The sequence below is a fragment of the Pagrus major genome, chromosome 17 (genome assembly GCF_040436345.1).
Source record: "Pagrus major chromosome 17, Pma_NU_1.0".
Classification (NCBI taxonomy): Eukaryota; Metazoa; Chordata; class Actinopteri; order Spariformes; family Sparidae; genus Pagrus; species Pagrus major.
In genome coordinates this window covers 10,159,398-10,172,769 of record NC_133231.1, presented here as the reverse complement: position 1 = coordinate 10,172,769, position 13,372 = coordinate 10,159,398, and the positions used below count along the sequence as shown (strand labels likewise).

The 13,372-nt window shown below is 41.5% G+C and overlaps 1 protein-coding gene across 1 annotated transcript; it reads left to right on the top strand.

Moving 5' to 3' along the window:
* The first annotated feature begins 3,645 nt into the window (after positions 1-3,645).
* Positions 3,646-10,953, top strand: fbxo32 (F-box protein 32). The gene is made up of 9 exons (XM_073485212.1): positions 3,646-3,866; positions 4,484-4,605; positions 4,962-5,011; positions 5,141-5,233; positions 7,690-7,783; positions 8,443-8,627; positions 8,715-8,897; positions 9,406-9,549; positions 9,690-10,953. Exons 1-9 carry the CDS (start codon positions 3,754-3,756, stop codon positions 9,777-9,779), a joined length of 1,074 nt encoding a protein of 357 aa, XP_073341313.1. The 5' UTR covers positions 3,646-3,753; the 3' UTR covers positions 9,780-10,953.
* The last annotated feature ends 2,419 nt before the right edge of the window (positions 10,954-13,372 follow it).

Here is a 13,372-nt window from a genome sequence, read left to right as displayed (position 1 = left end):
TCTAACGGCCAGCAGAGGGGTGATTCCACTGGTAGCAAAAAAAAAAGACTGTATGTAAGCTTATGAGAAAATGACCATCCTTATCAGTAGATTTGTCACCTCAGTAAACATTTGCCTATTGAGTTTCTGGTCTCGTTCGCTAGTTTCAAGTCTTCCTCAACACAGTATGATGTTCATTTTAATAATGATGGTCCCATTCTTAGTAAAATTGACAATAAAGCAGTGTATGCTTTAGGGCACGGTGACCTTGTGATTGGCAAGTCGCTACCACAGCATTTCCTCTGGTTCTCAGGCAGATGTAATGAGGTTAGAGGCGTAGCAATGTGTAAACTCCCCAGCTTCACTCTCTTTGGCAAATAGGGTCACTTTGGGCTGCAAATCAATGGGTGACTTGTTAATGTTTAGCAGGTATAATGGTACTATGCTCATCATTCTATGCTGCGTTCCAGTCAAAGTCAGAGGTTAGAAGTTCTAGTTGAAATTTTAAACTTCCGACCTCCAAGCATTCCAAGTGCATGAAGCCAAATCTTGGCCGACCATAACAAAGTAATGTTTCTCTGACAAGTGAACCTCGGTAGTGCAATGCATATATAAACCTCATCAGGGGATCACCAAAGTCAGTAGGATTCATCCTCTGAGGACCATGAATATCGGTACAAAATCTCATGGCAATCTATTCAGTAGTTGTTGATATATTACAGTCTGGAACAAAGTGGTGGATACCCGAGCCAGCCCTCATGTGTACCTGAAAGCATTGCTAAAAACAAGTATATCTTCTAAAACTAGGACTTTTATCTTTGTTTGTTAGCATAGGAGCTGCATAAACTAATTTATCTTCCTACTAGCTGGACTAACACGAGCATGTCTGATTCGTCATTGTTTGTGATCCACTGAATAAACTCTTTAAAGCTTTAGGTCATAGTTTTCTTCTCAGTCGGTCAGTGAGTCACAGACTGACCCAGCACTTGCTGGGACTTTCCATGTCATCCTGTAGTTTGGCCTATTCTGAAAATAGACTTAATTAGACTTTGGGGACTCACTACCTCATGCACGTTACTGTATACCCCTGTAGTTCACACAACAGTTCTTTTTCAGCCTTTAAGTTCCACTTTTTACAAACACCGCTCTGGCTCTGTATGGTTAACCACATGAGGAACTGTTGATCTATTTCAGTGCGGCTCACTTCTGCAGTAGCTGCAATTGTAAGTCATGATAAATACACCTCATCAGACTCTATCTGATAGTGTGCATTGGTCAATTCTCATGTGACGTCTTGTTGACAGATTTTAACATGCGGAGTGTGTGGAGCTCTTTGACCTTTTGCATGCATCAGGGTGTTACACATCAAAACCTCAGACATGAGGCCACAGATGCACCTGTTACAAACGATCAAAGATCTGTAATGAACGATGCGCTAATGTTTAAATGTATTCAGTGATTTCAATAAAACTGAGTGAAAAACCACTTTCCATACTTCATTCATTGTGAATGTCACAAAAAGGTAACTTATTGAATAGAAGATGAGAAGAAAAGCAATCAACAAAAGATGTTGTCAAAAAATAGTCTGAAATAATGAAATAACTTCATAGCACCAGGGGGTGATTTATAATCATCAGTAATAAGTCTCCAGAGCAAAACCCACAGCAGCCAAGCAAGTCCGGTCATGCTACACACACAGGATGTGTCCTATCACAAGCACTACATGTGCTGAAACACTGGCCTGCTGGTTCCTGGAAGAACTGCACACTTGCATACTCGTTGCGCACCATGTGCTGCTGCTGTTGACATGTTTTGGCAGACTGTATAGTGTATCATGAATTATGAGAACCTTGAAAATCCCCCCTCTCACTGCCTCTGTGCAGACATGTAGGCATAAACTCATTTACTCACATGGATATAGATACACATGTACGCACACACACACAAACACACACAGCTTTGTACTGAGAATGAAAACACAAAGTGTTTCTCATGCTGCAGGGTTTTAGGAAGTGAACTTAAGCCCTTTACATCTGCAGTCACACGACATCAGTGATCAGGCCTGGGTTAGTTTTAGGTGAGACACTGACAGCATTTCCTCATTGATGTCTTTGTAATCATTCTTCTGCCTGCTGATGACAAATCCAATACACAACACCTCCTGATCTTTCACCAAAACAATGGAAACATTTACGTTTTGAATCGACTTCATGGTAATTGCCTCATGAGAAAGACTATTATAGCCATAAACAAACAGATATAAACACTGAACTTTATTCCCAAATGCCTCAGAAAGATGTCATGTGTTTAATTGAGCTGATAAGAGTTGACCCAGTGGCCTAGACAGACCTAGTTATACATTATCTTGAATGGTACAGTCCAAAATAAACAAAATACCCTCATCCAGTCTTCAAGGATTAGTTAGTGCTGTTTTGGGAAAATTTAAATACAATGGTAACCCCCACCCCTCAGACACACACACTCCCACGCAGTCCACAATGCAACCCAATACTCTGAAGGACAACTTGATCTATTTATAATAGTGTGAGTGACTAAGAATCAGGGGACTTTACAGCCATGTTACTGCGAGGATGAAATGTTTTTTTTCTCCCCTTTATATTTACAGTCATATAAAGCGAGCAGTGATAAGCCTGAGCAAACCACTTCCTGAACAGTAATTACCTTTATCATCAACAATGCATTAACCATTAAAAACTGTTGTGTGACAATTATTGTTATATTGGGCGATATATAGTTGCATATAGTATAAAGTGGACACAAAGAGACACAAAACAACTATCAAAAGACTGGAACAACTACAAAGAGTACAACAAAAGTAAAAAAAAAGATGCAAAACAACAATAAAAAGACTTGAAACAATTTCAAAGAGAGGTAAAACAACTACAAAGACACTCAAAACAACTACAAAGAGATGCAAAACAACAAAAATAATTAAGAATAAAGAATAACAATTAAAAAAGAGAGGCAAAACGACTGCAAAAAGATGCAAAACAACAACAGAGACTTGATAAAAACTACAAAGAGATGAAAAATGAGAACAGAGATGCTAAACAACTACAAAACAAAACGGCAAAATATAATTTTGTCATTGGTAGTTTATTTGTGTCTCTTTGTTGGTCTTAGGCAGGAAGCATATGGGTGGGGGAGGACTTTCACATGTCAATGCCCAGGGGCACTGTCTGATAATCTGTACAGTACCATGGCTGTTCAGTACATATAGTAAAGGAAGAAGTACAGTATTTCTCCCTGAAAGTGTCGTGAAGTTGACACACAAAGCAGCATTATTTTTGATATACTATCTTAAAAATAAGTCCATTATTAGAGTGAAGTTAAGCCTACTGCTCACAGCAGAGACAGTTACATAATTGTCTCCTGAGCTGTTTAACATTTATAAAATGCTTTTCTAAAACATGCATCGTGTTATAATCCATCGAAATGAAGATACTGGATATCATCTGTCCCTGTGTTTCCATGACATGAAAACTTTTGCTACCTCTGCTCTTCTCTCCAAGACGTTTTGCAACGCTCAAGTTGATAAACAAAGCCACGTGTTGCAGGGAAGTTTCCAAAGTGGGCGGGGCTCATGTATTTCCGGGTTCTGAGTTGAGGATATAAGCAGAGCTGCGCAATGTCAACAGTAGACCAGAACAAAACGCTTTCAAGAAGGGATACCTCTTAACATCTCAAACAGGGACTGTTTCAAACTTTTTTTTTTATTTTTACGTGTATTCAACTCGTCGCCATCGAAGCGGGATGCCTTTCCTCGGACAGGACTGGAGGTCACCGGGTCAGAGTTGGGTTAAAACCGAGGAGGGATGGAAAAAGACAACGGCAGACGAAAAAAACAACAATGTCTCCGTGGAGAGGTTGGTGTGCAAAACAAGTGCTGAGAAATGTCGCTGTCCCCATCACAACAGTGTTGGAGTTGCGCAAGTCTTAAAGTGCGCCATCACTTTGTTTTGTATGTAGTTAGAGAAGGATGGAGGGAGGAAGAGGGGGAGGAGGTATTTTGAGGAAGTCCAAAACAGCATTATGAACAAAGGCAGGGTGACAGACAGAAAGACAGACAGAAAGAAAGACAGACAGGCAGACAGTAGGCCTGCACCTTCATGTTGTTTCCATTTCATTAACCTGACTGTCTTTGTTTTGCTGGGCCCATGTTCCTTTTCCAGGCTAATCACTAAGCTATTAATAACCTCACAACAAGTGAGTGGATTAACAAACGTCTGTTGAGGCTGTCCACTTTCCAGAATGATCACACTGACTTCTAAAGCCTTTACCTTGGCCTGAGGTTACAGATAAAGCACATGCACAACAGCGGAAGTTAGAAATGAGTTTGAACCCTTTTGTTTTGATGCTGGATTGTGGTCTCTGTACAGAAGACAACGCTGAAAAGAGTGCTGCATTTAAGGCCTGGACCGTGTGCTGAGATAAAATGGTGAATGTTGCCTTTATTGAAATATGGGTGCTTGTGTTTTTCCAGCTTCTGCAAAGCCGAGGAGGAGGAGTGTTTCAACAAGGAGAACCTGCTGCTCTCTCTCAGCTACGACATGGCTGCCAAGAAGAGGAAAAAAGACCTAATGAACAACAACACCAAGGTCCCCTGTGAGTCACAATGAAAGAACCACACAGGCTGGCTTATTGTATAAATATGCAAAGGATAACATTTTGTTATTTTTATGTGTGGGGTTATAAATCACGTAATAATACACCAACCTTCGGTTCAGGACAAAAAATATGAACCAGAGGGGCTCTTGAGGATGTTATGTAATGTTCGTGAGGGGAACTCTTCCCTAATAATATTGTTTATGATTAATTTTCCATCATTTTATAAACTCTATTTCAATAACTGTGCTGAAAATTGTATCTCATTTGTGATGTGTGCGTGTGCATTTGTCACAGTGCTTATGAGCTGCTTAATGAGGGCAGGCCACTAACATAAACATTCTGCTTTCTCCCAGATTTCCACAGGGAAAAGTGGATTTATGTTCATAAAGGAAGCACCAAGGAGGTAACAAACCAACTCATTTAGTTTCACATCAACTTTTCATATCATCATTGCTAATGTAAACATGCTGAGAAAACTCTATATTCCTGCCGAGGATCGCAATCTAATACCCTGATAATTAAATTCCCCCAGCGCCACGGATATTGTACACTGGGAGAGGCCTTCAACCGCTTAGATTTCTGCAGCGCCATCAAGGACACGAGGAGATTTAATTACGTCGTCCGAGTGAGTCTTCATCTCTTTATTTTCTTCCAGTTTCCTCTGTCCCTTTTTTGTTAATAGGAGATGTTTTGTTTTTGGCAGAGAAGGGGTTAAGGTTAAGAGGGTGTGTAGGCTTTTGCCAGGCTCTTATCAATGCTCTGCAGACCGGGGTCTCTCAATGGCAATGATACCAACCCATGGAGAGTGTGTCTGTGTGTGTGTGTGTGTGTGTGTGTGTGTGTGTGTGTAAGGGTAGGAGTGTGTCATAGCATGACATGTTGGTGTAATTGGATTTCTAGAGCCATTTGGCATCCCTAAATTCAGCTGCATTTAAAATTAATTCATATTTGTTCACGTCAAACATTTTATATAAGAAGTGTAAAACTGACGCACCTGAAAATGTTGGACCTTGAAAAACATCAAATAACTATCACAGTATTTTCACTAGGGATGCCAAATGGCTCTGTGAAGGGGGGGGATCGTGTGACATCGCCAACATATATTATAACTTTATCAATAGAAGATATCCATAGATATCTGGAGCTTGTCCTCTCCATTAAAGTGTCACCGGACTGAACCAAACACCAGCTCTCCCACATGTGCTCCCATGTGAGCCGAGGGCTGCATGTGGTCGTGTTCTCCTTGCGCTGGTGGGAGGGAGGGAGGCTGGGGGGGTGACAGCTGTGCGGTGAGGTGCGACCACCCGACAGGGGTTTATGAAACCAGACCCGGTGGTTGTCAGGTGATTCAGACCCCCAAACACAAGCACACGTACACACGCTTGTCTCTGCCAGACTCAGGCCGCCCTTTGTGTGTCTCCTGCTCTCATTTCTGTCTCATCCTATGCCACTATTTTCACTTGGATTTCTCTGAATCTTTCCTGTTTAACAGCCGTCCTGATAAATGCGATGGAATGTACCAATTCAAGATTGATTAGGGGGAGACAAAGCTATTCCCTGTTTCAGCCGAGGATCATGTTTTATGGCTGTTTTTGTTGTTTTTATCTAAAGTATAGCGTATCTGCATTATAATATCCCTGAGACATCAGAATACAAAATATTCTGTTATTCCACAAGTAATTGAAGTTTATCTCGAATCTCTTTCAAACTTAACTTTCTACAGAGAGTTGGCCATATGTGTCTGTCTCTGTTGAAGTTTTGGATTGACCTTTTAGTGCAGGCCCCAGCTAACAAGTGCAGTGTAGTGTGGTAAGCCCAAAGAACAATACGGCTGTGTAACACTAGCGTCTCATCTGGACACGGTGTCCTAGGTCACTGCTCTTCACTGGTTGTGTCTGATGGCATTTGCGGGTTCATTTAACTCCCTCTCAGTTACACAGATCAGGTTCGTCCACAAAGAGACAGCGAGCGGCCTCTCTTTTCTCATGGAGGTTACTTCAAGGAGACAGAAACCTTAAAATGAACACATTTCAGCAGCGCCGTTTTATCAAAACAAGAAGATACAGCACTTTTGATACTGTTTCTGTGTCTGTGGAAAAGTGAGAGCCGCACGCCAAGGTATGAAGTGCAGTTTAGCGAACAGCGGGGGCTAAAAGTAGATACGGAAACGCACATTGTTCTGCCCGGCTGCTCTACAAAGAGAGGAACGCTTGATGAGCTGCTAAAAGAAGAGGGGCATGGGATTAGGTTTTAGGAATGGAGGTGGAAAGAATGAAAAAAGGGAGCCAGGAGGGAGCGAAGAAGCTTAAAATTGGTCAAAACTGAGAGAGAGGATGAGGATGTAGGAGGGAAGTAATTTAGTCTAAAGCTGGGTGTTATTAAGACTCCCAGATTTAGGATTTGTCTGAATGCTTACTTACAATCGGTGCTATCTTTAGTAATGAACTTGCATTTTTCAATTGCCCTCAGTATCCCCTCCAGTTCACCAGAATCTACCCCCATAATATAATAATCTGATAACCAGGTCACATGCTCCGGTCAGAATGGAGCAAGGGGGAGAACTCGAGTTTCTCCATGATGTCACGGCATCTGTTAGATGCCAGACATGCCACCCTGGAAGCCGCTGTTTGTCCGCCAGCCAACAGCAACAACCCTCGCAGACATACACAAGCAGGCATGAACACACAAGTGCACGCACTCTCTGTCAAATGATTCGGCTAATTCACATGACAGGAGGATCAGGAGTCAAATGATTAAAAGCTTGTTTGTGGAGGCTGATGTTGTCGACAGCCCGGGCTGCTGTCCAGCACCTTTCCAGTAGCTTCTTCCCCCTGAAGAGACCGAAAGCCAAGAATGCTGTTATATGGAGGTTGAGTCCAGCATCAGTTGAGAGTAATGACCGAGTGGAATGTGTCCAGATTTTGTTCTAGGCAGCATTTATTGTTATGCTTGCAAGTGCCTTTGTAAGAATGCAGCATAGCAAACATTAAGTAATGAGGCGACGGAACAGAGAGTCTCTGCGGCTGACGGGTTGAAATTTATGTTGTGTTTCTCTCTTTCTGTCTCTTTTCTCTGCTCTAGCTCCTCGAGCTTATCGCCAAGTCCCAGCTCCCCTCGCTCAGCGGTGTGGCGCAGAAGAACTACATGAATATTCTGGAGAGAGTGGTACAGAAAGGTGAGCCCCGTCGCTCTCTAAGAGACACTCAACTAGTGTGTCTCTCAGTTTCTCTCTTTTATGCCTCCAGGGGTTCTTATCTTTCTGCTGTGGTCTCAGACATACACGCATGTACCTCTTCTATGCAGACTCATTCAGTCTATTTCATTTTCTTTATTGTTAGAAAGAAGGAGTAGACTCCTCATCTTCCTCAAAGACATAAATGCACATAATTAAAGTAGAGTGATGATTAAGCCTTCCTGCGCGGTTGTTTGCACCAATAGGTGAGGAAATGAGCCCTGACCACATCTGAAGGAGGCCGGGGAGTAAATTTAGTGCTTTAATGGCACAGTGAAAAACACTGACAGTCACCAGACTCCTCTGCAAGCCACAGTGTAAACTCAATGTTCCCTCTGCTAAACAGAGATTCAGGTTGTTTAGGTGGAGTTATGAAACCTGTTGGCAAAATATTATGAGCGTCAAAGGAGAAGAGCACAGCCACTCCAAAACATTTGGTTTAATAATGTGTTTTTTCGATGACTCACGATAAATCAGCGTTTGGCCGTTTGCCCGGTGGATACTAATTTCTCTGTGACACCCAGGCTTTTAAACGACACTTTCTAGGTTATTATCACAGCAATAAATTGAGTTCGGTGAATCTCTCCTGATCCCCTCCTCAGTTCTCGATGACCAGCAGAACGTCCGTCCCATCAAGGAGCTGCTGCAGACGCTCTACATCTCGCTGTGTGGTCTCGTTCAAGACATGGGCAAGTCGGTCCTGGTGGGGAACATCAACATCTGGGTGCATCGCATGGAGAACATCATGCAGTGGCAGCAGCAGCTGGACAACATCCAGATCAACAGGGTAAGGATCGAACGAGAATTTGAGGACTTGCAAGAATTGCAAGTTCCTGTTATATTTACAACTTTTTCTGCTTCCTGTTCCCTTCAGCCCACATCTACAGGCATGACCCTGACCGAGCTGCCTGTCATTCTGCAGCTGAACATCATGCAGCGTCTGTCAGACGGCAGGGACCTGGTGAGCTTGGGCCAGGTGTGCCCTGACCTGGGGGCCCTCACAGAGGACAGGCTGCTGTGGAAGAAACTCTGCCAGTACCACTTCACAGACAGACAGGCACGTAGAAATCAGCGGATGATCCCTTTTAATATGCTCTAGTTGTTTTCCTCATTGTAAACTGTATCACTGCTCCACATGACCTCCAGGTTACATACTCAGTTAAAATGAGATAACCGAGCAGTCTTCTTGACAAACATGTCGTTAAAAGCACTCCATAAAGAGGTCAAGCATCTCTGATAAACAAGTTGCTGCTGGAAAACGGAGGCCGGAGAGTGGTAACCTAACAGCCGCGTGCTCCAAAGCATGCACTTGATGACAAGTGAGGAGGTCTCAGGCTTTATGTTAAAGTAGGTTACAGTAAGCTTCCCAATAGGTTTACACTGAGTTTCTGTTTGGGAGAAAATACTCTCCACTAATGCTAGTAAAACCTCCATCTCTGTGTGAGGTAGTGAACTGAGGTGTGAAAGACATTCTCATGAGAGCTAAGATTAAAGTAGATATTTCAAAGTATTTTTCTCTCCACGGATTGTGTCTTAAAGTCTGTGTTCCTCTTCTTCTCCTTCAGATCCGAAAGCGCCTGATGGTGTCAGATAAAGGTCACCTGGAGTGGAAGAAGATGTACTTCAAGCTGAGCCGCTGCTACCCTCACAGAGAGGAGTACAGTGACACCCTGCACTTCTGCACACACTGCCACATCCTCTTCTGGAAGGTAGTGTGTTTTTCTCGCTTTTCACTCTGCACTTGATCAAAGTGGACGTGAGACCTGCTCGTAAAGCTGCACTTTGAAGATGAAACGGAAGCAAAATGTAATATTGATTGTTGTATGTGTCTTTCTTTTCTTTTTCACAGGACACAAACCATCCCTGCACAGCCAACAACCCAGAAAGTTGCACCATGTCCCTCTCCCCTCAAGACTTTATCAACCTTTTCAACTTCTGATACCAAAACAAATCCAGATGAACTGACTGTACATACTGTACATAGATGTGTACCATATTGTTTTTTGTTTAACGGCACTATCAATTCCTGGATGTGTATTTTAGTTGAGGTAAGACTGGAGGGGGCTCAGGCAGCGGGACAATTATGCAATCATGTTTCTTTTGAAAGAGGACTGTTGAAAGTGAGTGAATGTGAGCGAGAGGAGGAGAGATGTCGGAGCAGTCGGCCTGTAGGTGGATTAAGGGAACACTTGTCAGAGTTTAGTCTTAGTTTAATGTGTTGTGTGAAATGACACCTTCAAAGTAAACCTGACCTTTGATGTGCACACTTGTGTTTCCTGATATGAAGAATCTGGTTTTATTTAATTTTTTCGTTGTGTTTTTTTTCCAACACAGGAAATAGGAAGATTATTCAAACTTGTTTGTTTGACGTTTGAAATTGCGATTTGTTTAATATATTAGAAGGCCTGCTCACATGGGGGGGGGGATGCAAAGTTGCAGTAATATTGTGTTTGGCACTGAGAGGAGTAAATCTTGAGTTGCTGCGGTACCTAAGGGATAATGAATGTAAGCAACGGGGTCAGTAATTGTTCATTATGTTGTCACACCACAGTATGTTTTCTATTTTTCTTCATTGTTTTTCACTTTTATAAAGATTTGATATGACTTTTTTAATGAATTGTGTGTTCATGTTCCTGCTGTGGCTGCTATAGCTATAGCACCTGAGTGCAGTATTACCAAAGATATCAAAGTCAATAATATAACAATGGTGTGTGCCTTTTATCATAAAACTTGAAACCGGTACAGCTTAATCCTTGTTTGCGATCTTTTCAGATCCCGATGCTGTTTTTTTTTTGTTTTTTTGTTTTGTTTGTTTTTTTTTAGCATTATCAGCAAAAGATTTGAAGCTCTGATACCAAAGTTGAGATGTTACTTTTCTGTAGCCTCCTGCATGATTTTTTTAAACACACATCTAATTGAGTTTACTTATTTATTTATTAAGATCCTAGCAAGTGGCTCAGCTTGCTCTATTGGGTTTGAAGGAATGCAAATATTGGTATGAAGGTGCAATTTGACCCCGACTTTCTGTTGTCACTGCTCAGACAGTGAGGATTGATGTACATGCTATGCGATGCGTTCTGTTTATGTTCTGTGGAATAAATGAAAGAGAATAACTTGTCTGCCTTTTACTTCTCTGGGCACAGGCTGAAATGATGTGGGATAATTGTTAAATGTTGTACTCTGGTTTCCTGTTGAAGGTGAAGGAGCTGCTCTGTAGGTTTGCCTGTTGCTAACAGCAAGCTTGTGCCCTCTATTGGACAAAATGATGAACTGCAAGGTGGTAGTTAAAAAAGGAATTGATATGGGTATTGGATAAAACCTCACCCAACTTGTACAGTGGTACAGGAAAGTGCTATGATTTTATTTCATAATTAGTTGCTTTATACAGTGATGGAATGTAACTAAGTACAACCCTTTTCTGCTACTTTTGCTTCCATTCCACTACACATTGGAGTCATATACTGTACTTTTGCTAAGTATTTATTTGATAACTAGTTAGGAGATAAGATTGCATGCTTCATCAGTCAGTTGCACATTTTGAAATACATTTATTTGATCTGCAATCAGATAAAAACGCTGATTCTAATAATGTACAGTTGATATCAGATACTTCTATATCTGTAGTCAAGTACTGATCATACTGGCGACTTTCACTTTTCGTAAGTAATATTTTTAGACATCATTACTCTTACAACACTTTATATGGGCTCAACTAGATTCTGTAGCGGGCCAAGTCTACTAACAGAGACATGGCACATTTTTGACACTTTTTTGTGTAATTTGTCATGTTTCTGTAGAATGGTACAGTGAAATTGTGGTTGTTTATAGCACAATGACATGATTTAATGGAGTATATACGGTATATGTATATAAATGTCATTTACCACAGATATATTTTGCTGGAAAACCTTGAACATGCACCTTGAAAATGCTTGAAAGTGCTTGAATTTGACTATGGTAAAGGTGTAGGAACCCTGCTTGAAATACAATTGGATCGCTCCAGTGGCACTGAACCAAAAATAATTCCAGGGCATTATTTTGTCAGCAGTATAATAATCCTGTCAAGCAATGAACTCGATCGACAACAAAACCAGTGACCACAAGTTTCAAAACATTGTTTTCTCCAACAATTGTTTTAATTGTTTCAGTAGTTGAAGTTAAAATTATTAAAGCAAATGCAACTTATTTTTTCATGACACTCAGACAATATAAACAATGCTAATAATGGACACCATGATTGATAATAAATAATATTTTTTTACGAATATTATTCAAATATTACCAAGAAATATGACTTAGCACATAAGTCGTAATTGTAATTGTGTGCAACTCCCACTGAAGCATTGCACATACAGTACTGCCCTGCTGCTCAGGGTGTGTAGGTAGCTTTCATGGAGCAGTTCAACGTTTGGGAAGCATGAAGTGTCAGACTGTCAAAGGCATGGATGTGTTTTACTGCTGTCAAAGCTATAACACACAGGCACCAATTTAAGTCCATATAAATGGGTGAATCCACCCATTTTATTCACTTAACATGTCACCCTAATCTTCCTCTTTAAGCCAATTACAAATCAGCAGGTTAAAGACAATACTGCACATTAATTTTACATCTAAATGGTGCCAGTGTTTAGTTGCTGTGACAGCAGAAGAAGAAGGCAATGTCAATGGTACATTCCCATCTTTGTTTTCAGAGATAAACAATATAATTTCTTCTAATTTCTATCTAAAGCTGCATTAGTGATGTTGTAGCTCTTGTCTTGACCCCCCCCCCCACCCCATCTACAGTTTGTGCGTCTTGACGAATAATAAGCACCAGTAACAACTTGTTGACATGAACTCTTGCTATAAGAGTCGCCAGTGTTTGACATAACAGGAGACAGTTCAAATAAAAGTAACAAAGTTTGTTGCATATTGTCATTGTACCATACGTCGTTTTTTTTAGAAACTGTGTGCGTAAACCTCGTGCATTCCTCGCCTGCAGCTCCTCTGCTAAGATATGACATGAGAGCAAGGGAAATGTGGAAGAGTAATATTCAAACCAGTGTAGTCTGGTTGGTTCACGATATTGATGCAACCCCCTTGACAGCAGAGGGAAACTGTCCTGTTCTCCTCGCTCGCCTTCATTAGAATGGTTGTTAATGGGTTATCGAGTACTGACTTAACATTGAGCCACATCTACCAGACGTGGACCCACAACCCTTAAATCCAGCTTTTAACACTCTTTGATGATCGTTCAGCTTTGGCAGCGTTTCACTGTCCGTCTGAACTTCCAGTGCATTTACTCCAGAGGTGAGAGAGGCGGTGTGGGGTGACAACCCGACAAAACCTCCCAGACGGTGTAAGTACCAACTGCAGAGGATCTCGAGATGCTGAGAATCCCCGGTGGTTTATGAGGTGTAGCCAGGGCAAGTAGTCGTCACTGTAGAGCTGCAAAACAGAAGAGCACTGAGCATTATGTGGCACATGAATACACGAATTGTATCAAAACTTTTGTGAAGAGTTCCATTCTTATAAATAATCTGGTAACACTGA